This window comes from Salmo salar, chromosome 02 (assembly GCF_965601325.2).
Source record: "Salmo salar chromosome 02, fSalSal1, whole genome shotgun sequence".
NCBI classification, from domain to species: domain Eukaryota; kingdom Metazoa; phylum Chordata; class Actinopteri; order Salmoniformes; family Salmonidae; genus Salmo; species Salmo salar.
This window is the reverse complement of record NC_138292.1, coordinates 98,962,501-98,989,680: the sequence shown is the minus strand read 5'-3', so window position 1 is coordinate 98,989,680 and position 27,180 is coordinate 98,962,501. Positions and strand designations below refer to the sequence as shown.

Here is a 27,180-nt window from a genome sequence, read left to right as displayed (position 1 = left end):
TCAGAACAGGACAGACAGGACAGGTTATCCTAACCTTAACCTGCCATGTTCATTATCCTAACCTGCCATGTTCATTATTCTAACCTTAACCTGCCATGTTCATTATCCTAACCTGCCATGTTCATTATCCTAACCTGCCATGTTCATTATTCTAACCTTAACCTGCCATGTTCATTATCCTAACCTGCCATGTTCATTATCCTAACCTTAACCTGCCAGGTTATTTATCCTAACCTGCCATGTTAATTATCCTAACCTGCCAGGTTCATTATTCTAACCTGCCATGTTCATTATCCTAACCTGCCATGTTCATTATTCTAACCTTAACCTGCCATGTTCATTATCCTAACCTGCCATGTTGTTATCCTAACCTGCCAGGTTACTTATCCTAACCTGCCATGTTCATTATCCTAACCTGCCATGTTCATTATCCTAACCTGCCAGGTTAATTTTCCTAACCTGCCATGTTCATTATCCTAACCTTAACCTGCCAGGTTCATTATCCTAACCTGCCATGTTAATTATCCTAACGCCTCGATCACACCAACAGTAATCTGATGCAAAAAAAATGCAACGACGCAACAAAAGTTCAACATTCACCTTCTGCTACCGTTTCTGTCAAACCGTTTTGAAGCGCGTATGTCCGATAAATCCAACGTCCGCACCACAAAGAACGCGTAACAAATGCATCTGCTAAGCAAAGCTGCAAGGCAAACGCAGCGTTACATAGGCAATGAATGTACTTCTACCGAAAACAAAAAAAATCCTCACCACAAAAGAAATCCTGAAACACAGTCGGTGTGATCGAGGCGTCAATTCTGACTAAAACCTGGATCCCTTCTAGCCACGACCCAGACATCCGGGTAATGGTGTTTCTAGGTTTCCTCACCCACTAACCGGACACTCCGCCCTCCACTCCCCGGTGAGGACAGCTTCCGTTACCGAGTTATTACAGACAGACACGTTAGAGATTCTCCGCGATACGGGGGATCATTAGCGGTTATTTATCCGTCGTTATTATTAACCGGTCGTTTTATATTCGGAATTGTTTTGGGGGTTTATAAAAAGGAAAACACTACTTCTGGAAGAAACAACGAACAAGAGTTTTTATCTCGAAACTGCTTCAACTTTCACCCGTTTTGTGGAGGAACGGAACGGAACGGGGATCTAGGAAGTGTTTCGTTTCCAGTAAAATAAAACGGAGAGAAATAAAACATAAAAAAAGGACAAGAAGAGTTTATTTTCCCTGTAAAAGTTTTTTTTTAAACCGCAGACAGACGAGACTTGTTTAAAAAAAGAGTCTCGTCATCAGAATAGTTGAACAAGTTACCGACATCCGGTTGGATTAAAGAACAGCTGCTGTCTGACTCAGAGTAACACACATCCCGGACCGGGGACTTCTACCGGAACGGGGACTTGTGTGACGGGCGTGGCGTGGCGTGGCGTGGCGGAGGATTTATCCCGGGTTTACCTGTGTCTGCGTGTTTGTACATGAAGATGTGGGGTGTTTTTGAGTCTCCACTGTCATATTAACCCGTGATAATCCCACAAGAGAGACATTTCACATTCAGTCTGGAACAATTTACTTCCGCTCTATTGTATTGTGTTTTATTTTACAACACGACGAGACGCACCGACTCTCTCTTGGACGAGCGGTACTTTTATATGGTGCTACCGGTTAATATTCCCGTCGGTCTGTCTCGGGTTTCTGTCGGGTTTTTTCCAGGAGAAAAGTTGTATTTATTTAGTGTTTTATGGGAAACACGTCGTGGGAAACACGGATACCAATACAACATGAGACAGTTGAACTCCGTTCTGTAATATCTATCGGGTTATATATTATTGATCCGTCCGGGATTTTGATCAGTCAGGTATTGATCAAGTGTAGAGACCATGGCTCTGTCTCAGGTACAGTGTCTAGATGAGCATCACATCAACTGGCGAGTGACCGAGTCCAAACCAGAGTTCTTCTACAGCGAGGACCAACGTCTCGCTTTAGAGGTTCTGCTAACCGGTGGACGAGATGCCTTCAACAGCTATCTCAGTGACCACGATCTACGACACTTCCTGTCCGAACCGGAACTCTTACAGCTGGAGGGCAACGCGGAGGTCTACCGGCCCGGGAACGAGGCGGGAGCGAACGACGCGTCCGCGAAGGAGTACGACGGAGGAAACGGACCGCTGTCGTTACAGTACTGGCCCGACCGCTCTGAAGGTTCGATACCCGACCTGGATCTGGGCTGGCCCGACGCCGCGTCGTACCGAGGAGTGACCCGGGTCAACGTGCACACGCAGCCACCGGCTGACGGTCAAACGCACATCAAGGAAGTGGTTCGGAAGATTATAGCCCAGGCTCAGAAGGTAGACTACACACAGGACAGTCAACAGTATATAGACTATAGACTATAGCCCAGGCTCAGAAGGTAGACTACACACAGGACAGTCAACAGTATATAGACTATAGACTATAGCCCAGGCTCAGAAGGTAGACTACACACAGGACAGTCAACAGTATATAGACTATAGACTATAGCCCAGGCTCAGAAGGTAGACTACACACAGGACAGTCAACAGTATATAGACTATAGCCCAGGCTCAGAAGGTAGACTACACACAGGACAGTCAACAGTATACAGACTATAGACTATAGTACAGGCTCAGAAGGTAGACTACACACAGGACAGTCTACAGACTATAGCCCAGGCTCAGAAGGTAGACTACACACAGTACAGTCTATAGATTATAGCCCAGGCTCAGAAGGTAGACTACACACGGGACAGTCTACAGACTATAGACTATAGATTATAGCCCAGGCTCAGAAGGTAGACTACACACAGGACAGACTATAGACTATAGACTATAGCCCAGGCTCAGAAGGTAGACTACACACAGTACAGACTACAGACTATAGGACAGGCAGACAGACTACCGACTACAGGACAGGCAGACCGACTACAGGACAGGCAGACAGACTAAACAGTTGACCTGTTAGATGGGTCAGGGTTATAACATCTGTATGTCTATTCTCCCAGGTTATAGCAGTAGTGATGTTGACATAAGGACCTGTTAGATGGGTCAGGGTTATAACCACTGTGTGTCTATTCTCCCAGGTTATAGCAGTAGTGATGTTGACATAAGGACCTGTTAGATGGGTTATAACCACTGTGTGTCTATTCTCCCAGGTTATAGCAGTAGTGATGTTGACATAAGGACCTGTTAGATGGGTCAGGGTTATAACCACTGTGTGTCTATTCTCCCAGGTTATAGCAGTAGTGATGTTGACATAAGGACCTGTTAGATGGGTTATAACCACTGTGTGTCTATTCTCCCAGGTTATAGCAGTAGTGATGTTGACATAAGGACCTGTTAGATGGGTCAGGGTTATAACCACTGTGTGTCTATTCTCCCAGGTTATAGCAGTAGTGATGTTGACATAAGGACCTGTTAGATGGGTCAGGGTTATAACCACTGTGTGTCTATTCTCCCAGGTTATAGCAGTAGTGATGTTGACATAAGGACCTGTTAGATGGGGTTATAACCACTGTGTGTCTATTCTCCCAGGTTATAGCAGTAGTGATGTTGACATAAGGACCTGTTAGATGGGGTTATAACCACTGTATGTCTATTCTCCCAGGTTATAGCAGTAGTGATGGACCAGTTCAGTGACGTCGACATCTTTAGGGACCTGTTAGATGCGGCCTATAAGAGAAGAGTTCCTGTCTACATCGTCATGGATACGGCCGGAGTTTCCTGCTTCCTGGACATGTGTTCTAGGGCCAACATGCACAGGGGACACCTCAAGGTAACACACACACACACCATACACACACACCATACACACACACACACACCATATACACACACACACACCATATATACACACACACACACCATACACACACACACACTATACACACACACACACCATACACACACTATACACACACACACACCATACACACACCATACACACACCATACACACACACACACACACCATACACACACTATACACACACACACACCATACACACACACACACACACACACACACACACACACACACACACACACACACACACACTATACACACACACACACACACACACACCATATACACACTATACACACACTATACACACACACACACACACCATACACACACCATACACACACCATACACACACACACACACCATATACACACACTATACACACACACACACCATATACACACACACACACACACCATACACACACACACACCATACACACACTATACACACACACACACCATACACACACTATACACACACACACACCATACACACACTATACACACACACACACACACACACACACACACACACACCCCCCAGACGTAGGTTTCAGGTTGTGTAATAATTCCTAAGTCTTTATCTGCGTGTTGAATCTTGCCTGGCTGAAAGGTGGAATGACGTTTCTGTTAGAAACACCGGAGATGGTAAGATGAGGAAGAGATGCAACACTGCTCTCTCTGCTGACTGCCAACCCATCTGGCACTCTGACTGTCTGTCTGTCTGTCTGTCTGTCTGTCTGTCTGTCTGTCTGTCTGTCTGTCTGTCTGGACCTGTCTGTCTGTCTGTCTGGACCTGTCTGTCTGTCTGGACCTGTCTGTCTAACCCTGGACCTGGTGTCTGTCTGTCTGTCTGTCTGGACCTGTCTGTCTGTCTGGGTCTGTCTGCCTGTCTGTCTGTCTGGACCTGTCTGTCTGTCTGGACTTGTCTGCCTGTCTGTCTGTCTGGACCTGTCTGTCTGTCTGGACTTGTCTGTCTGTCTGTCTGTGTCTGGACCTGTCTGTCTGTCTGGACCTGGTGTCTGTCTGTCTGTCTCTCTGGACCTGTCTGTCTGTCTGGGTCTGTCTGTCTGTCTGTCTGTCTGTCTGGACCTGTATGTCTGTCTGGACCTGTCTGACTGTCTGTCTGTCTGTCAGTCTGACCCTGGACCTGGTGTCCTGTCTGTCTGTCTGTCTGTCTGGACCTGTCTGTCTGTCTGTCTGTCTGTCTGACCCTGGACCTGGTGTCTGTCTGTCTGTCTGACTGTCTGTCTGTCTAGACCTGTCTGTCTGTCTGTCTGTCTCTCTGGACCTGTCTGTGTCTGGACCTCTCTGTCTGTCTGTCTGTCTGGACCTGTCTGGACCTGTCTGTCTGTCTGTCTGTCTGGACCTGTCTGTCTGACCCTGGACCTGGTGTCTGGAACTGTCTGTCGGTCTGGAACTGTCTGTCTGTCTGGACCTGTCTGTCTGTCTGTCTGTCTGTCTGTCTGTCTGACCCTGGACCTGGTGTCTGTCTGTCTTTCTGTCTGTCTGTCTGGAACTGTCTGTCTGTCTGGACATGTCTGTCTGTCTGTCTGGGTCTGTCTGTCTGTCTGTCTGTCTGACCCTGGACCTGGTGTCTGTCTGGACCTGTCTGTCTGTCTGTCTGACCCTGGACCTGGTGTCTGTCTGTCTGTCTGGACCTGTCTGGACCTGTCTGTCTGTCTGGACCTGTCTGTCTGACATTCTGTCTGTCTGTCTGGACCTGTCTGTCTGACATTCTGTCTGTCTGTCTGGACCTGGTGTCTGACATTCTGTCTGTCTGTCTGGACCTGGTGTTTGACATTCTGTCTGTCTGTCTGGACCTGTCTGTCTGTCTGACCCTGGACCTGGTGTCTGTCTGTCTGTCTGTCTGTCTGGAACTGTCTGTCTGTCTGGACATGTCTATCTGTCTGTCTGGGTCTGTCTGTCTGTCTGTCTGACCCTGGACCTGGTGTCTGTCTGTCTGTCTGGACCTGGTGTCTGTCTGTCTGTCTGTATGTCTGTCTGGACCTGTCTGTCTGTCTGTCTGTCTGTCTGTCCCTGGACCTGGTGTCTGTCTGTCTGTCTGGAACTGTCTGTCTGTCTGGACATGTCTATCTGTCTGTCTGGGTCTGTCTGTCTGTCTGTCTGACCCTGGACCTGGTGTCTGTCTGTCTGTCTGGACCTGGTGTCTGTCTGTCTGTCTGTATGTCTGTCTGGACCTGTCTGTCTGTCTGTCTGTCTGTCCCTGGACCTGGTGTCTGTCTCTGTCTGTCTGTCTGTCTGTCTGTCTGGACCTGTCTGTCTGTCTGACCCTGGACCTGGTGTCTGTCTGTCTGTCTGTCTGTCTGTCTGTCTGTCTGTCTGTCTGACCCTGGACCTGGTGTCTGTCTCTGTCTGTCTGTGTCTGTCTGTCTGTCTGTCTGTCTGACCCTGGACCTGGTGTCTGTCTCTGTCTGTCTGTCTCTGTCTGTCTGTCTGTCTGTCTGTCTGTCTGTCTGTCTGTCTGTCTGACCCTGGACCTGGTGTCTGTCTGTCTGTCTGTCTGTCTGTCTGTCTGTCTGACCCTGGACCTGGTGTCTGTCTGTCTGTCTGTCTGTCTGGACCTGTCTGTCTGACCCTGGACCTGGTGTCTGTCTGGACCTGTCTGGACCTGTCTGTCTGTCTGGACCTGTCTGTCTGTCTGTCTGTCTGTCTGTCTGTCTGTCTGTCTGTCTGTCTGTCTGTCTGGACCTGGTGTCTGACATTCTGTCTGTCTGTCTGGACCTGGTGTCTGACATTCTGTCTGTCTGTCTGGACCTGTCTGTCTGTCTGACCCTGGACCTGGTGTCTGTCTGTCTGTCTGTCTGTCGGTCTGGAACTGTCTGTCTGTCTGGACCTGTCTGTCTGTCTGTCTGTCTGACCCTGGACCTGGTGTCTGTCTGACTGTCTGTCTGTGTCTGTCTGGACATGTCTGTCTGACCCTGGACCTGGTGTCTGTCTGGAACTGTCTGGACCTGTCTGTCTGTCCGTCTGTCTGTCTGTCTGTCTGACCCTGGACCTGGTGTCTGACTGTCTGTCTGTCTGTCTGTCTGTCTGGACCTGTCTGTCTGACCCTGGACCTGGTGTCTGTCTGTCTGTCTGTCTGGGTCTGTCTGTCTGTCTATCTGTCTGACCCTGGACCTGGTGTCTGTCTGGACCTGTCTGTCTGTCTGTCTGTCTGACCCTGGACCTGGTGTCTGTCTGACTGTCTGTCTGTCTGGACCTGTCTGTCTGTCTGTCTGTCTGACCCTGGACCTGGTGTCTGTCGGTCTGGAACTGTCTGGACCTGTCTGTCTGTCTGTCTGTCTGTCTGACCCTGGACCTGGTGTCTGTCTGTCTGTCTGGAACTGTCTGTCTGTCTGGACATGTCTATCTGTCTGTCTGGGTCTGTCTGTCTGTCTGTCTGACCCTGGACCTGGTGTCTGTCTGGACCTGTCTGTCTGTCTGTCTGTCTGACCCTGGACCTGGTGTCTGTCTCTGTCTGTCTGTCTGTCTGGACCTGTCTGTCTGTCTGACCCTGGACCTGGTGTCTGTCTGTCTGTCTGTCTCTGTCTGTCTGTCTGTCTGTCTGTCTGTCTGTCTGTCTGTCTGACCCTGGACCTTGTGTCTGTCTCTGTCTGTCTGTCTGTCTGTCTGTCTGTCTGTCTGTCTGGACCTGTCTGTCTGTCTGTCCCTGGACCTGGTGTCTGTCTCTGTCTGTCTGTCTGTCTGTCTGTCTGTCTGTCTGTCTGTCTGTCTGGACCTGTCTGTCTGTCTGACCCTGGACCTGGTGTCTGTCTTTCTGTCTGTCTGACCCTGGACCTGGTGTCTGTCTCTGTCTGTCTGTCTCTGTCTGTCTGTCTGTCTGTCTGTCTGTCTGTCTGTCTGTCTGTCTGTCTGTCTGTCTCTTTCTGTCTGTCTGTCTGTCTGTTTGACCCTGGACCTGGTGTCTGTCTCTGTCTGTCTGTCTGTCTGTCTGTCTGTCTGTCTGTCTGTCTGTCTGTCTGTCTGACCCTGGACCTGGTGTCTGTCTCTGTCTGTCTGTCTGTCTGTCTGTCTGTCTGTCTGTCTGTCTGTCTGTCTGTCTGTCTGGACCTGTCTGTCTGTCCCTGGACCTGGTGTCTGTCTCTGTCTGTCTGTCTGTCTGTCTGTCTGTCTGTCTGTCTGTCTGTCTGTCTGTCTGTGTCTGTCTGTCTGTCTGTCTGTCTGTCTCTGTCTCTGGATAAGAGACTAAAATGTACAAATTCAGAGGAACTGGTTCTGTTAAGTGTTTTAGTTTCAGAAGCTTCCAGAAGAACATTCAGCACATTCCATACTGCTGCTGCAGACAATTACACACACACACACACACACACACACACACACACACACACACACACACACACACAATTAAATCAACCTCAGACTCCACTCTAAAGACAGTTTATTGGGAAAGTATTCAGACCCCTTGACTTTTAACACATTCTGCTTTACGTTACAGCCTTATTCTACCCACAATACCCCGTAATGACATCACCACAATACCCCGTAATGACATCACAATACCCCGTAATGACATCACCACAATACCCCGTAATGACATCACAATACCCCGTAATGACATCACAATACCCCGTAATGACATCACCACAATACCCCGTAATGACATCACCACAATACCCCGTAATGACATCACCACAATACCCCGTAATGACATCACAATACCCCGTAATGACACCACAATACCCCGTAATGACACCACAATACCCCGTAATGACATCACCACAATACCCCGTAATGACATCACCACAATACCCCGTAATGACATCACCACAATACCCCGTAATGACATCACCACAATACCCCGTAATGACACCACAATACCCCGTAATGACATCACAATACCCCGTAATGACACCACAATACCCCGTAATGACACCACAATACCCCGTAATGACATCACAATACCCCGTAATGACATCACCACAATACCCCATATACTGCTGTTCTCTTCTCCCTCCCTCCCCCCTTCTCTCTCTTCTCCCTCCCTCCCCCCTTCTCTCTCTTCTCCCTCCCTCCCCCTTCTCTCTCTTCTCCCTCCCTCCCCCCTCTCTCTCTCTGCTGTTCTCTTCTCCCTCCCTCCCCCCTTCTCTCTCTTCTCCCTCCCTCCCCCCTTCTCTCTCTGCTGTTCTCTTCTCCCTCCCTCCCCCTTCTCTCTCTTCTCCCTCCCTCCCCCCTTCTCTCTCTTCTCCCTCCCTCCCCCCTCTCTCTCGCCGCTGTTCTCTTCTCCCTCCCTCTTCTCTTCTCCCTCCCTCCCCCTTCTCTCTCTCCCCCTTCTCTTCTCCCTCCCTCCCCCCTTCTCTCTCTCTGCTGTTCTCTTCTCCCTCCCTCCCCCCTTCTCTCTCTCTGCTGTTCTCTTCTCCCTCCCTCCCCCCTTCTCTCTCTCTGCTGTTCTCTTCTCTCTCCCTCCCCCTTCTCTCTCTCCGCTGTTCTCTTCTCCCTCCCTCCCCCCTTCTCTCTCTCCCCCTTCTCTTCTCCCTCCCTCCCCCTTCTCTCTCTCCCCCTTCTCTCTCTCCCCCTTCTCTCTCCGCTGTTCTCTTCTCCCTCCCTCCCTCCCCCCTTCTCTCTCTCCGCTGTTCTCTTCTCCCTCCCTCCCCCATCCCTCCATCTCTAGTTTTACTGCACTGGGGACATTTTCCTTTGGTACAGCATTGCTCCGCCCAACGACACACCCTTATTAGAGAGACTAACCACACACACACACACACACACACACACACTAACACACACACACTAACACACACTAACACACACACACTAACACACACACACACACTAACACACACACACACACTAACACACACACACACACTAACACACACACCAGACTTAGGTTTCAGAATACTGCAGGTTTATTTTATTTTTAGATTATTTGTTGTTGTATTAAAAGAAAACATTGTATATGTACAGTAATTATTTTTGTTACTTTTACCCCGTTTTCTCCCCAATTTCATGTAATAATTTGTAATTATCTGGTTTTAACTGGAACTCTGCAGATACACAGTTAACTGTGTTCTGTAACGGGTTATAACAATATATCATGTGTATATTAATGTGTGTGTGTGTGTATATTAATGTGTGTATATATTAATGTGTGTGTGTGTGTGTGTGTGTGTGTGTGTGTTTATATATTAATGTGTGTGTGTATATATTAATGTGTGTGTGTGTGTGTGTGTGTGTGTGTGTATATATTAATGTGTGTGTTCGTTCTCTGTCCCTTCAGAACCTGCGCGTGCGCCACAGTGAAGGAGTAGAGTTCTACACTCGATCGGCCCAGAAGGTCCGAGGTTCCCTCAGTCAGAGATACATGCTGGTGGACGGAGACAGAGCCGTGACCGGGTCATACAGGTACCCTCCCTGATCTCTCTGACCTCCCTGACCTCTCTCAGTCAGAGATACATGCTGGTGGACGGAGACAGAGCCGTGACCGGGTCATACAGGTACCCCCCCTGACCTCTGACCTCTCTCAGTCAGAGATACATGCTGGTGGACGGAGACAGAGCCGTGACCGGGTCATACAGGTACCCCCCCTGACCTCTGACCTCTCTCAGTCAGAGATACATGCTGGTGGACGGAGACAGAGCCGTGACCGGGTCATACAGGTACCCCCCCTGACCTCTGACCTCTCTCAGTCAGAGATACATGCTGGTGGACGGAGACAGAGCCGTGACCGGGTCATACAGGTACCCCCCCCTGACCTCTCTGACCCCTCTCAGTCAGAGATACATGCTGGTAGACGGAGACAGAGCCGTGACCGGGTCATACAGGTACCCCCCCTGACCTCTGACCTCTCTCAGTCAGAGATACATGCTGGTGGACGGAGACAGAGCCGTGACCGGGTCATACAGGTACCCCCCCTGACCTCTGACCTCTCTCAGTCAGAGATACATGCTGGTGGACGGAGACAGAGCCGTGACCGGGTCATACAGGTACCCCCCCCTGACCTCTCTGACCCCTCTCAGTCAGAGATACATGCTGGTAGACAGAGACAGAGCCGTGACCGGGTCATACAGGTACCCCCCCTGACCTCTGACCCCTCTGACCTCTCTCAGTCAGAGATACATGCTGGTAGACAGAGACAGTTATAACTGGGGTCATACAGGTACCCCCCCTCCCTCCCTGACCTCTCTGATCTCTCTCACCCTCCTTGACCTCTCTGACCTCTCTGACCTCTCTGACCCCTCTGTCAGAGATACATGCTGGTAGACAGAGACAGAGTTATAACTGGGGTCATACAGGGACATGTGACCTTTGACCCCTGTATGTTATAACTGGGGTCATACAGGTACCCCCCGTGACCTTTGACCCCCTGTATGTTCTCTCTCTCTCTCCCCTCAGCTTCACGTGGTCGGCGTCTCGTCTGGACCGGAACCTGATCACCGTTCTGAGCGGTCAGGCAGTCGAGACGTTCGACAAACAGTTCCGTGACCTCTACATGACCTCTAGGGGCGTGTCCCTCGCCAAGATCCCGCTGGAGGAGGAGCCTATCCCTGACCTCACCCCCGTCGTCGTCACCCCGGCGCCCGTCTCCGCGGCCGTTGCTAGGAAACTCATCAATCCTAAATACGCCCTGGTTACGTCACAGGCTAAAGCTAACAATGCTAGCCCGGCTAGCTCCGCTAACGACTCCGGCAACAAGAACTCCACTACCCAAAATCCACTGGGACGGGTTCTAAAGCCTGCCAGAGAGCCAGTCGAGGCCCCGCCCCTCCACCCGGGACTAGCCAATCTGGAGAAGGCGTACCTGATCCAATACCTGCCCACCTGGCCGGAGCCAGACCCTCCCCGCGACGTGATTGGCTTCATCAACGTGAGAGACGCGTCCCGCCCCCAACAGGTTTGTTCCCCTTTTCTCCTCCCCCTTTCTGCTCCTCCTCCTCCCCCTTTCTGCTCCTCCTCCTCACCCTTCCTCCTCGCCCTTTCTCTTCACCCTAACCCTTTCCCCTCACCCTTTCTCCTCACCCTTTCTCCTCACCCTAACCCTATCTCCTCACCCTTTTTCCTCACCCTAACCCTTTCTCCTCACCCTAACCCTTTCTCCTCACCCTTTCTCCTAACCCTAGCCCTTTCTCCTCACCCTCACCCTTTCTCCTCACCCTCACCCTTTCTCCTCACCCTAACCCTTTCTCCTCACCCTAACTCTTTCTCCTCACCCTAACCCTTTCTCCTTTCCCTAACCCTTTCTCTAACACATGTATCTGACTCTTAACAGGTCCACCTCCAGAGAAGTCAACAGTTTGAGACCAGCCAGGCCATCAGATTCAGCTCTCCCTTCAGTGTGCCTGAGAAACCCCTACCTGAGACTGCTACTCTACGGACTACACAGCACGACAAACATGCACCTGATACTCAGCACCCTAATACGCAGAACCCTGGTACGCAGAACCCTGGTACACAGAACCCTGGTACACAGAACCCTGGTACTCAGAACCCTGATACTCAGAACCCTGATACTCAGAACCCTGATACGCCCGATACACAGAACCCTGATACTCAGAACCCTGATACTCAGAACCCTGATATACGGAACCCTGATACTCGGAACCCTGATACTCGGAACCCTGATACTCGGAACCCTGATACTCGGAACCCTGATACACAGAACCCTGGTACTCAGAACCCTGATACACAGAAGCCCGGTTCAAACCCCTCCGCCCTGCCAGTCCCTAAACCTCGCACCCTGCAGCTCCTCATTGGCCCTGCCCAGTCACACCAGTCTGGCCAACCACAGGTCAGCCTGGTCCCCAGGACCGAAAGCCAATCAGGGACACCGCCTGCCTCCATCAGCCAATCAGAAACACTGATGGATACCAAGTCCCGCCCTGGACAGAGAGATGAGGAGGAGGAGTGGCTAGAGGAGGAGGAGTGGCTAGAGGAGGAGGAGTGGCTGGAGGAGGGGCTAGAGGGGAGGCGGGGCAGCAGTAGTCATGACGATAATGGCAGCGCCACGGCGCTGTGTGACCAGACAGCCAATAACACGTCGTCTGACGACTTATACTACGAGTGCAACGAATCAGACCCCGCAGAATCCTCGCCGGTGGCCAATGGGGTAACGGCAGAGTTGGGCCGGGTTGACGAGGGTCATCGTCACGGAAACGGGGTCAATGTGATGGCGAGGTTCTCCCAGAGCATGCTGGACCTTCGGCCTGACAGCCAATCAAACGACGGGAGAGTTCTAATGAGCCAATCACAGGACCGAAGGGGTCAACAGACACGCCCACGGCCACACAGACACATCGGACAGGTGAGACGCCCCACACCGTGGGAGACCAGATTAGACCTAGGGGTCAACAGGTTAATAACCCTCACTAGGAGACCAGATTAGACCTAGGGGTCAACAGGTTAATAACCCTCACTAGGAGACCAGATTAGACCTAGGGGTCAAAAGGTTAATAACCCTCACTAGGAGACCAGATTAGACCTAGGGGTCAAAAGGTTAGGGTTAGGACAGCAGCCAGAGAGATGATATGTCCTGTTGACGCAGCCAGAGAGTTGATATGTCCTGTTGACGCAGCCAGAGAGTTGATATGTCCTGTTGATGCAGCCAGAGAGTTGATATGTCCTGTTGACGCAGCCAGAGAGTTGATATGTCCTGTTGACGCAGCCACAGAGATGATATGTCCTGTTGATGCAGCCAGAGAGTTGATATGTCCTGTTGATGCAGCCAGAGAGTTGATATGTCCTGTTGATGCAGCCAGAGAGTTGATATGTCCTGTTCACGCAGCCAGAGAGATGATATGTCCTGTTGATGCAGCCAGAGAGTTGATATGTCCTGTTGATGCAGCCAGAGAGATGATGCAGCCAGAGAGATGATATGTCCAGTTCATGTAGCCATTCACACATTTTGTATTGTTGCGTTGAAATGGTATATTATTGGTCCACTGGACCCGTCATTACTTTTCTCGGGAAACAGGAAGGAGCTTGGTGGGAAAGTCCCGGGACCTCAGCATGAGGTGTTACTAATTACTTTAATGAGCAGCGGAGAGAGAGAACAATATTATAGCTGTGTGTGAAAGGGAGAAAGGGAGGGAGGAGAGAGAGGGAGGAAGAGGGAGAGAGAGAGAGAGAGGAAGAGGAGATAACAATAGCTGTGTGTGAAAGGGAGAAAGGGAGGAAGAGGAGAGGGAGGAAGAGGAGAGAGGGAGGGGGAGGAAGAGGAGAGGGAGGAAGAGGAGAGAGAGAGAGGGAGGAAGAGGAGAGAGAGGGAGGAAGAGAGCCCAGCTAGCATCTAATGTGTATTAAGAATGTTCTCCAACTGATTGGACATTGGGAATAGTTCAGAGAACACTAACAAACAACATTCTACTGTGGGAATTTCAGTCCTTCAGTATAACGTTATCTGCAAGTTATCATGGTTCTATTTAGTCATGTTCCCAGAACGTTCAGAAATAACGTTCGTTGGTGGTAATTTCAGTCCTTCAGTATAACGTTTTCTGCAGGTTCTCATGGTCCTATTTAGTCATGTTCCCAGAACATTCAGAGAATGTTCAGAAACAACATTCTACTGTGGGAATTTCAGTCCTTCAGTATAACGTTTTCTGCAGGTTTTCTCATGGTCCTATTTAGTCATGTTCCCAGAAAGTTCAGAAACAACGTTCTTCGGTGGTCATTTCAGTCCTTCAGTATAACTTTTTCTGCAGGTTCTCATGGTCCTATTTAGTCATGTTCCCAGAACGTTCAGAAAACTTTCCCTAAAAACCTCAAGAAAACATTAAAGTTCAAGTAAGGTTCTTTGAATGTTATTTCAAAACGTGTACATTCCTGTTCTCAGCGTCAACAAAACTCTCTCTGTCCTCTGTCTTGTTAAGTGTGTTCAGGTGTGTTGCCAAGCCCACTAATTGGCCACACCTGATGTTCCATAGAGCTCGTTTCCTTTGAAATGAGGTGTGTTTGAATAGACCCAAATGAACAGCTTTGTTTGCATTTAACAAACATGGCATGTTAGCTCCATCCTGGGGGCCAAGTGGAATAATTCCAGGGATAGAAAACACAAGATCATAGGTTCAAATCTCACTGACGCCGTGTCACAATTAGAAAATAAACTGTTTTTTTGATTTAATGCCAAAGCAGATAAATATCCATGAGTTCAATCTGTGCTGGCAGTTCAGAACAGTCAAGCTAGCCGTGTTAATAAAAGGCTTATTGAAACATTCACTGAAAGTTTTTAAAGGAAGTCATTGAAAAACCTCCAAATAACCAGACTGTATCACGATTGGCCGGTATAGGCCGTGATTGGCCCAGCGTAGGCCGGGTTTGGCCGGTGTAGGCCGTGATTGGCCCAGCGTCGTCCGGGTTTGGCCGGTGTAGGCCGTGATTGGCCCGGCGTAGGCCGGGTTTGGCCGGTGTAGGCCGTGATTGGCCCAGCGTAGGCCGGGTTTGGCCGGTGTAGGCCGTGATTGGCCTGGCGTCGTCCGGGTTTGGCCGGTGTAGGCCGTGATTGGCCCGGAGTAGGCCGGGTTTGGCCGGTGTAGGCCGTGATTGGCCTGGCGTCGTCCGGGTTTGGCCGGTGTAGGCCATGATTGGGAGTCCCATAGGGCGGCGCACAATTGGCCCAGGTTTGGCCGGTGTAAGCCGTCATTGTAAATAAGAATTTGTTCTTAACTGATTTGCCCAGTTAAATAAAGGTTAAATAAATGTAATAAAGATACATGGGTCTACACATACTAAGACAGAGGAGCACTGTTTCCCTGTTTCGCTGTCCTGAGCAATTCACTAGCAACAGTATTGGTCCAGTCCAAGTGATGAGTTGATACAATGTTACACTTCACTAGCAACAGTGTTGATGATGGAAGTTCTAGGCCTACTGTATTTTACTAGGGAAGTTCTAGGTCTACTGTATTTGACTAGGGAAGTTCTAGGTCTACTGTATTTTACTAGGGAAGTTCTAGGCCTACTGTATTTTACTAGGGAAGTTCTAGGTCTACTGTATTTGACTAGGGAAGTTCTAGGTCTACTGTATTTGACTAGGGAAGTTCTAGGTCTACTGTATTTTACTAGGGAAGTTCTAGGCCTACTGTATTTTACTAGGGAAGTTCTAGGCCTACTGTATTTTACTAGGGAAGTTCTAGGCCTACTGTATTTTACTAGGGAAGTTCTAGGCCTACTGTATTTTACTAGTTGATGATGGAAGTTCTAGGCCTACTGTATTTTACTAGGGAAGTTCTAGGTCTACTGTATTTTACTAGGGAAGTTCTAGGCCTACTGTATTTTACTAGGGAAGTTCTAGGCCTACTGTATTTTACTAGGGAAGTTCTAGGTCTACTGTATTTTACTAGGGAAGTTCTAGGTCTACTGTATTTTACTAGGGAAGTTCTAGGTCTACTGTATTTTACTAGGGAAGTTCTAGGCCTACTGTATTTTACTAGTTGATGATGGAAGTTCTAGGCCTACTGTATTTTACTAGGGAAGTTCTAGGCCTACTGTATTTTACTAGTTGATGATGGAAGTTCTAGGCCTACTGTATTTTACTAGGGAAGTTCTAGGCCTACTGTATTTTACTAGGGAAGTTCTAGGCCTACTGTATTTTACTAGTTGACGATGGAAGTTCTAGGTCTACTGTATTTTACTAGTTGATGATGGAAGTTCTAGGCCTACTGTATTTTACTAGGGAAGTTCTAGGCCTACTGTATTTTACTAGGGAAGTTCCAGGCCTACTGTATTTTACTAGTTGATGATGGAAGTTCTAGGCCTACTGTATTTTACTAGTTGATGATGGAAGTTCTAGGCCTACTGTATTTTACTAGGGAAGATCCAGGCCTACTGTATTTTACTAGTTGATGATGGAAGTTCTAGGCCTACTATATTTTACTAGTTGATGATGGAAGTTCTAGGTCTACTGTATTTTACTAGGGAAGTTCTAGGCCTACTGTATTTTACTAGTTGATGATGGAAGTTCTAGGCCTACTGTATTTTACTAGTTGATGATGGAAGTTCTAGGCCTACTGTATTTTACTAGGGAAGTTCTAGGTCTACTGTATTTTATTAGTTGATGATGGAAGTTCTAGGTCTACTGTATTTTACTAGTTGATGATGGAAGTTCTAGGCCTACTGTATTTTACTAGGGAAGTTCTAGGCCTACTGTATTTTACTAGTTGATGATGGAAGTTCTAGGTCTACTGTATTTTACTAGTTGATAATGGAAGTTCTAGGCCTACTGTATTTTACTAGTTGATGATGGAAGTTCTAGGTCTACTGTATTTTACTAGGGAAGTTCTAGGCCTACTGTATTTTACTAGTTGATGATGGAAGTTCTAGGCCTACTGTATTTTACTAGGGAAGTTCTAGGTCTACTGTATTTTACTAAGAAAGTTCTAGGTCTACTGTATTTTACTAGGGAAGTTCTAGGTCTACTGTATTTTACTAGTTGATGGTGGAAGTTCTAGGTCTACTGCTGCATTGGCCTATAGGCTATCTCAGCCAGTGGATCACAGTGTATCTGTGTGGATCAGTGTGGATCACAGTGTGGATCCCAGTGTATCGGTGTGGATCACAGGGTATCAGTGTGGATCAGTGTGGATCAGTGTGGATCCCAGGGTATCAGTGTGGATCCCAGGGTATCAGTGTGGATCACAGGGTATCAGTGTGGATCACAATGTATCAGTGTGGATCAGAATGTATCAGTGTGGATCAGTGTGGATCAGTGTGGATCCCAGTGGATCCCAGTGGATCAGTGTGGATCCCAGTGGATCAGTGTAGATCCCAGTGGATCACAGTGTGGATCACAGTGTGGATCACAGTGTGGATCACAGTGTGGATCACAGTGTGGATCACAGGGTATCAGTGTGGATCACAGTGTATCAGTGTGGATCACAGTGTATCAGTGTGGATCCCTGGGTATCAGTGTGGATCCCAGGGTATCAGTGTGGATCCCAGGGTATCAGTGTGGATCCCAGGGTATCAGTGTGGACCCCAGGGTATCAGTGTGGACCCCAGGGTATCAGTGTGGACCCCAGTGTATCAGTGTGGACCCCAGTGTATCAGTGTGGACCCCAGTGTATCAGTGTGGACCACAGGGTATCAGTGTGGATCACAGTGGATCCCAGTGTGGATCACAGTGGATCCCAGTGTGGATCAGTGTGGATCCCAGTGTATTACAGTGTGGATCAGTGTGGATCACAGGGTATCAGTGTGGATCACTGTGGATCACAGGGTATCAGTGTGGATCACTGTGTGGATCACTGTGGATCACAGGGTATCAGTGTGGATCACAGTGGATCCCAGTGTATCAGTGTGGATCCCAGTGTATCAGTGTGGATCCCAGTGTATCAGTGTGGATTACAGTGTGGAACACAGGGTATCAGTGTGGATCACTGTGGATCACAGGGTATCAGTGTGGATCACTGTGTGGATCACTGTGGATCACAGGGTATCAGTGTGGATCACTGTGTGGATCACTGTGGATCACAGGGTATCAGTGTGGATCACTGTGTGGATCACTGTGGATCAGTGTGGATCCAGTGTGTTACCTGGGTGTTACCTGGGTACAGGCTGGGTGTTACCTGGGTACAGGCTGGGTGTTACCTGGGTACAGGTGGGTGTTCCCTGGGTGTTACCTGGGTACAGGTGGGTGTTACCTGGGTGTTACCTGGGTACAGGCTGGGTGTTACCTGGGTACAGGTGGGTGTTACCTGGGTACAGGCTCAGTGGGCTGGGTGTTACCTGGGTACAGGCTGGGTGTTACCGTGGGTACAGGCTGGGTGTTACCTGGGTACAGGCTGGGTGTTACCTGGGTGTTACCTGGGTACAGGCTGGTGTTACCTGGGTACAGGTGGGTGTTACCTGGGTACAGGCTGGGTGTTACCTGGGTACAGGCTGGGTGTTACCTGGGTGTTACCTGGGTACAGGCTGGGTGTTACCTGGGTACAGGCTGGGTGTGACCTGGGTACAGGCTGGGTGTTACCTGGGTACAGGTGGGTGTTACCTGGGTACAGGCTGGGTGTTACCTGGGTACAGGCTGGGTGTTACCTGGGTACAGGTGGGTGTTACCTGGGTGTTACCTGGGTACAGAGCTCTGCTGATCATGCCTGGTAGGATGATGAATATGAAGGGTAACCCTTGAGGTAGGACGCCAGGATAGAAGCTCCTTTAGCATGAGACAGGTTCTTAGCTGACAGGGACCTCTGCATGATCAGCTGGACACACACACACACACACACACACACACACACACACACACACACACACACACACACACACACACACACACAAATGTATGAGTCAAGGGATATATCTAACTGTAGTCAGGCAGTATGGGTCAGGGCAGTATGTAGATCTAACTGTAGTCAGGGCAGTATGGGTCAGGGCAGTGTGTTAGTATGTAGATCTAACTGTAGTCAGGCAGTATGGGTCAGGGCAGTGTGTTAGTGTGTAGATCTAACTGTATTCAGGCAGTATGGGTCAGGGCAGTATGTAGATCTAACTGTAGTCAGGCAGTATGGGTCAGGGCAGTAAGTAGATCTAACTGTAGTCAGGCAGCATGGGTCAGGGCAGTGTGTAGATCTAACTGTAGTCAGGCAGTATGGGTCAGGGCAGTGTGTAGATCTAACTGTAGTCAGGCGGTATGGGTCAGGGCAGTATGGGTCAGGGCAGTATGAAGATCTAACTGTAGTCAGGCAGTATGGGTCAGGGCAGTATGTAGATCTAACTTTAGTCAGGCAGTATGGGTCAGGGCAATGTGTAGATCTAACCGTCTCTCTCTCTCTCTCCCTCTCTCTCTCTCTCTCTCTCCCCTCTCTCCCTCTCTCCCCCTACCTCTCTCTCTCTCTCTCTCCCTCTCCCTCCCTCTCTCTCCCTCTCTCTCTCTCTCTCTCTCCCTCCCTCTCTCTCCCTCTCTCTCTCTCTCCCTCCCCCTCTCTCCCTCCCTCTCTCTCTCTAGTTGTTTCAGAGCTCCAGGTCGCCAGGTCGTGATGGGCGCCAGAGGGGCAGGTCTAAAGTCCTCATTGCCAAACCAGGAAGTGCTCACCGCTCGCCACTAGCATCGTGCCCTGTGATCGGAGGACATCGCTACTTGCAGGGCCAATCACTGCAGCCCTCCGATACTCGCTCCAGCCGGTCGCCACGACGACACAGCCCTGCCTACAAAGGGGCGGGATTTCCCCCTGGCCACGCCTCCCCACGTCGTGCATCCAATCCGGCAGGAGCTATGGGCGTGTCCTTCTCCAAACTGACCAATCAACTACTGAGGGGGCAGTATATAGCCTCACAGACGAAAGCGTCGCTTGACAACAAGGAGGTCGGCTAGGATTGGCTAATGTATGGACCAATGGGACGGCTAGCAGGAAGTTAGACAGACAATGTAACTGGATGTTGTTGTTTTTTTATGTTTGTCTGATTGGTTGCTCTGACCAGATCGTGCGTCTGATTGGTTGCTCTGACCAGATCGTGCGTCTGATTGGTTGCTCTGACCAGATCGTGCGTCTGATTGGTTGCTCTGACCAGATCGTGCGTCTGATTGGTTGCTCTGACCAGATCGTGCGTCTGATTGGTTGCTCTGACCAGATCGTGCGTCTGATTGGTTGCTCTGACCAGATCGTGCGTCTGATTGGTTGCTCTGACCAGATCGTGCGTCTGATTGGTTGCTCTGACCAGATCGTGCGTCTGATTGGTTGCTCTGACCAGATCGTGCGTCTGATTGGTTGCTCTGACCAGATCGTGCGTCTGATTGGTTGCTCTGACCAGATCGTGCGTCTGATTGGTTGCTCTGACCAGATCGTGCGTCTGATTGGTTGCTCTGACCAGATCGTGCGTCTGATTGGTTGCTCTGACCAGATCGTGCGTCTGATTGGTTGCTCTGACCAGATCGTGCGTCTGATTGGTTGCTCTGACCAGATCGTGCGTCTGATTGGTTGCTCTGACCAGATCGTGCGTCTGATTGGTTGCTCTGACCAGATCGTGCGTCTGATTGGTTGCTCTGACCAGATCGTGCGTCTGATTGGTTGCTCTGACCAGATCGTGCGTCTGATTGGTTGCTCTGACCAGATCGTGCGTCTGATTGGTTGCTCTGACCAGATCGTGCGTCTGATTGGTTGCTCTGACCAGATCGTGCGTCTGATTGGTTGCTCTGACCAGATCGTGCGTCTGATTGATTGCTCTGACCAGATTAATAACTTGACTGGACGTTATCTGAATGTTGAAAATGAGACTGGATGAACAGAGAATATTGTAGATGAACATGATACCAAGACGATGCAGTAACTCAGGGTTACCAAGATTCACTCTGCTACAACGTGATGGACCATAAAACAGATTCACTCTACTACAACGTGATGGACCACCAAAAACAGATTCACTCTACTACAACGTGATGGACCACCAAAACAGATTCACTCTACTACAACGTGATGGACCATAAAACAGATTCACTCTACTACAACGTGATGGACCACCAAAAACAGATTCACTCTACTACAACGTGATGGACCACCAAAACAGATTCACTCTACTACAACGTGATGGACCACCAAAACAGATTCACTCTACTACAACGTGATGGACCATAAAACAGATTCACTCTACTACAACGTGATGGACCACCAAAACAGATTCACTCTACTACAACGTGATGGACCACCAAAACAGATTCACTCTACTACAACGTGATGGACCACCAAAACAGATTCACTCTACGACAACGTGATGGACCACCAAAACAGATTCACTCTACGACAACGTGATGGACCACCAAAACAGATTCACTCTACTACAACGTGATGGACCACCAAAACAGATTCACTCTACTACAACGTGATGGACCACCAAAACAGATTCACTCTACTACAACGTGATGGACCACCAAAACAGATTCACTCTACTACAACGTGATGGACCCCAAAAACAGATTCACTCTACTACAACGTGATGGACCACCAAAACAGATTCACTCTAACGTGATGGACCACCAAAAACAGATTCACTCTACTACAACGTGATGGACCCCAAAAACAGATTCACTCTACTACAACGTGATGGACCACCAAAAAACAGAGGATAAGTTTAGCTTCTCGCTTCATATTCTTAGTTTTCGCAGAAGTCGTCCTGCTGTTTACTTGGTGCATCGCTGACTCTACCTTTAACTAACCTTGTCTGGATGTTTATCTACTGTAACATGAATTGAATGTTTTGACAAGACATTTGCCCGGTACTTTTTTGAATGTTTGACAGAATTTTTTTTCTGTATTTTTATATTTTTATTTTTTATTAAACATGGTCTTTTTTTCCTGGCCAATGGGGCGATCTGGATGTAATCTGGACGTTTTGTTGAAACCTTAAGATTAAGGATCTTCATTAGATTTTTTCCTCTGTTTGCGAGGTTTGTCCTCTCCAGGCCTCCGTAGTCTGACCAGCTAGGTTTAGCTGGGCTGGAGAGACTCTGGGTGGCATAACGCTCACTCTGATTGGTTACTGGGACTATGGGGGCGGGGCGGGGGGGGGGGGGGGGAGTAACGTTTATGAAACGATGGCAGATTCTCCAAATGTTGGACATGAACGTTGTTAAAACGTTAGGAGAATGTTGTTGTTGTTAATAAAGTGAACTTGACTAAACGTTGTTGGTTGGTATACTTTTACTGTTAGGAGTGAAAGGTCATGGGGTTTAGAGGTCACCTGGTCAGTCTACCAGTAGCTTGTAGCCAGTACACTGCGTTCAGAAAGTATTCCGAGTCCTTCACCTGGTCAGTCTACCAGTAGCTTGTAGCCAGTACACTGCGTTCAGAAAGTATTCAGAGTCCTTGACTTTATCCACATTTTGTTACGTTACAGACTTATTCTAAAATGGATTAAATCGTTTTTTTTCGCACCCCTCATCTACACACAATACACCAAAATGACAAAGCAAAAACAGGTTTAGAATTTTTGTTGCAATCATCACATTTACATAAGTATTCAGACCCTTTACTCAGTACTTTGCTGAAGCAGCTTTAGCAGCGATTACAGCCTCAAGACACACCTGTATTCCATTTAAGAATGATGGAGGCCACTGTGTTCTTGTGGACCTTCAATGCTGCAGAAATGTTTAGGTACCCTTCCCCACATCTGTGCATCATCACAATCCTGTCTCGGAGCTCTACGGACAATTCTTTAGACCTCATGTCTTGGTTTCTGCTCTGTCAACTGTGGGACCTTATATAGACAGGTGTGTGCCTTTCCAAATCATGTCCAATCAATTGAATTTACCACAGGTGGACTCCAAGTTGTAGAAACATCTCAAGGATGATCAATGGAAACAGGATGCACCTGAGCTCAATTTCGAGTCTCATAGCGAAGGGTCTGAATACTTATGTAATTAAGGTATTTCTGTTGTTTTTAAATTTGATAACGTTTCTAAAAACCTGTTTTCGCTTTGCCATTATGGGGTATTGTGTGTAGATTGATGAGGAAAACAATTTATTTTAATCCATTTTAGAATAAGGCTGTAACGAAACAACGTGTAGAAAAAGTCAAGGGGTCTGAAAACTTTCAAACTGCAGTCAGTCCCAGGGTCATGCCAAGGTCAAAGGTTATATCTACCTGGTCAGTACACCAGTACCAGGTAACCAGTATAGTCAGTCCCAGGGTTAGAGGTTATATCTACCTGGTCACTACACCAGTACCAGGTGGCCAGTATAGTCAGTCCCAGGGTTAGAGGTTATATCTACCTGGTCAGTACACCAGTACCAGGTAACCAGTATAGTGAGGCCCAGGGTCATGCCAGGCCAGGGCAGATCCCCAGAAACTGGGTGTCTGAACAGGTGCATGGCGTCTTCTCTGGGCAGGTGGCAGCTACTGTTGGGGATGATCTGAAGGAACAATGAGGATTAGATTAATACTATTACTACTGATATATTACATTAACATTATTATAATACTGATAATAACATTACTACTGTTGGGGATGATCTGAATGAACAATGAGGATTACATTAATACTATTACTACTGATATATTACATTAACATTATTATAATACTGATATATTACATTAACATTATTATAATACTGATAATACCATTACTACTGTTGGGGATGATCTGAAGGAACAATGAGAATTACATTAATACTATTACTACTGATATATTAAATTAACATTATTATAATACTGATAATAACATTACTACTGTTGGGGATGATCTGAAGGAACAATGAGGATTACATTAATACTATTACTACTGATATATTAAATTAACATTATAATACTGATGATCTGAAGGAAGAATGAGGATTACATTAATACTATTACTACTGATATATTACATTAACATTATTATTACTACTGATGATCTGAAGGAACAATGAGGATTACATCAACATTAGTACTGTTGGGGATGATCTGAAGGAACAATGAGGATTACATTAATACTATTACTACTGATACATTACATTAACATTATTATAATACTGATAATAACATTACTACTGTTGGGGATGATCTGAAGGAACATTGAGGATTACATTAATACTATTACTACTGATATATTACATTAACATTAATATAATACTGATAACAGTACTACTGTTGGGGATGATCTGAAAGAACAATGATAATTACATTAATACTATTACTACTGATATATTACATTAACATTATTATAATACTGATAATAACATTACTACTGTTGGGGATGATCTGAAAGGAACAATGAGAATTACATTAACTACTACTATTATAATACTATCACTACTGATATAGTACTACTACTACTATAATACTGGGGATGATCTGAAGGAACAATGAGGATTACATTAACTACTACTGTTACTACTGTTACTACTGATATAGTACTACTACTATTATAATAATATTACTACTGCTATAGTACTACTACTATAGTACTACTACTATTATAATACTGATAATAACATTACTACTGTTGGGGATGATCTGAAGGAACAATGACAATTACATTAACATTACTACTGTTATAATACTATTACTACTGCTATAGTACTACTACTATTATATAACTGATAATAACATTACTACTGTTACTACTGATATAGTACTACTACTATTATATACTGATAATAACATTACTACTGTTGGGGATGATCTGAAGGAACAATGAGGATTACATTAACTACTACTGTTACTACTGATATAGTACTACTACTATTATAATACTATTACTACTGCTATAGTACTACTACTATTATAATACTATTACTACTGTTGGGGATGATCTGAAGGAACAATGACAATTACATTAACTACTACTATTATAATACTATTACTACTGTTATAATACTATTAATACTGATAATAACATTACTACTGTTGGGGATGATCTGAAGGAACAATGAGGATTACATTAACTACTACTGCTATAGTTCTACTACTATTATATTACTATTACTACTGCTATAGTACTACTACTATTATAATACTGATAATAACATTACTACTGTTGGGGATGATCTGAAAGGACAATGACAATTACATTAACATTACTACTGTTATAGTACTATTACTACTGCTATAGTACTACTACTATTATAATACTGATAATAACATTACTACTGTTACTACTGATATAGTACTACTTCTATTATAATACTGATAATAACATTACTACTGTTGGGGATGATCTGAAGGAACAATGACAATTACATTAACTACTACTATTATAATACTATTACTACTGATATAGTACTACTACTACTATTATAATACTGATAATAACATTACTACTGTTACTACTGATATAGTACTACTACTATTATAATACTATTACTACTGTTGGGGATGATCTGAAGGAACAATGACAATTACATTAACTACTACTATTATAATACTATTACTACTGCTATAGTACTACTACTATTATAATACTGATAATAACATTACTACTGTTACTACTGATATAGTACTACCACTATTATAATACTGATAATAACAATTACTACTGTTGGGGATGATCTGAAGGAACAATGATAATTACATTAACTACTACTACTATTATAATACTATTACTACTGCTATAGTACTACTACTATTATAATACTGTTACTACTGCTATAGTACTACTGCTATTATAATACTGATAACATTACTACTGTTGGGGATGATCTGAAGGAACAATGACAATTACATTAACTACTACTATTATAAAACTATTACTACTGCTATAGTACTACTACTATTATAATACTATTACTACTGATATAGTACTACTACTATTATAATACTGTTACTACTGCTATAGTACTACTACTATTATAATACTATTACTACTGTTGGGGATGATCTGAAGGAACAATGAGAATTACATCAACATTACTACTGTTACTACTGATATAGTACTACTACTATTATAATACTGATAATAACATTACTACTGTTGTGGATGATCTGAAGGAACAATGACAATTACATTAACATTACTACTGTTACTACTGATATAGTACTACTACTATTATAATAGTATTACTACTGCTATAGTACTACTACTATTATAATACTATTACTACTGATATAGTACTACTACTATTATAATACTGATAATAACATTACTACTGTTGGGGATGATCTGAAGGAACAATGACAATTACATTAACATTACTACTGTTACTACTGATATAGTACTAATACTACTATTATAATACTATTACTACTGCTATAGTACTACTACTATTATAATACTATTACTACTGATATAGTACTACTACTATTATAATACTGATAATAACATTACTACTGTTACTACTGATATAGTACTACTTCTATTATAATACTGATAATAACATTACTACTGTTGGGGATGATCTGAAGGAACAATGACAATTACATTAACTACTACTATTATAATACTATTACTACTGATATAGTACTACTACTACTATTATAATACTGATAATAACATTACTACTGTTACTACTGATATAGTACTACTACTATTATAATACTATTACTACTGTTGGGGATGATCTGAAGGAACAATGACAATTACATTAACTACTACTATTATAATACTATTACTACTGCTATAGTACTACTACTATTATAATACTGATAATAACATTACTACTGTTACTACTGATATAGTACTACCACTATTATAATACTGATAATAACATTACTACTGTTGGGGATGATCTGAAGGAACAATGACAATTACATTAACTACTACTGCTATTATAATACTATTACTACTGCTATAGTACTACTACTATTATAATACTGTTACTACTGCTATAGTACTACTGCTATTATAATACTGATAACATTACTACTGTTGGGGATGATCTGAAGGAACAATGACAATTACATTAACTACTACTGTTACTACTGCTATAGTACTACTACTATTATAATACTATTACTACTGCTATAGTACTACTACTATTATAATACTGATAAT

At 45.9% G+C, this 27,180-nt stretch overlaps 2 protein-coding genes across 2 annotated transcripts in view; one reads left to right on the top strand and one right to left on the bottom strand.

The window, feature by feature from the left end:
- The window catches only part of LOC106596553 (sodium/mannose cotransporter SLC5A10), a 326,022-nt gene that overhangs the window by 283,705 nt on the left and 15,137 nt on the right, over window positions 1-27,180 (bottom strand). Inside the window, 3 exon segments of the mRNA XM_045712524.2 lie at window positions 18,848-18,904; window positions 18,907-18,982; window positions 23,483-23,623. Coding sequence (XP_045568480.1) covers window positions 18,848-18,904; window positions 18,907-18,982; window positions 23,483-23,623 — 274 coding nt within the window.
- LOC106592199 (uncharacterized) lies at window positions 910-21,003 on the top strand. The gene is made up of 6 exons (XM_045712521.2): window positions 910-2,361; window positions 3,635-3,802; window positions 10,075-10,199; window positions 11,190-11,688; window positions 12,064-13,095; window positions 19,726-21,003. The coding sequence occupies exons 1-6, from the start codon at window positions 1,894-1,896 to the stop codon at window positions 20,089-20,091; spliced, it is 2,658 nt and encodes an 885-aa protein (XP_045568477.2). The 5' UTR covers window positions 910-1,893; the 3' UTR covers window positions 20,092-21,003.

What these genes read in the sequence shown, in the direction of transcription:
- LOC106592199 (XM_045712521.2), top strand. Translation starts at nt 1,894, where the DNA reads ATGGCTCTGTCTCAGGTACAGTGTCTAGATGAGCATCACATCAACTGG. An exon ending in GCCGTGACCGGGTCATACAG is followed by an intron (nt 10,200 to 11,189) that starts GTACCCTCCCTG and finishes CTCTCCCCTCAG; the next exon opens with CTTCACGTGGTCGGCGTCTC. An exon ending in ACGCGTCCCGCCCCCAACAG is followed by an intron (nt 11,689 to 12,063) that starts GTTTGTTCCCCT and finishes GACTCTTAACAG; the next exon opens with GTCCACCTCCAGAGAAGTCA.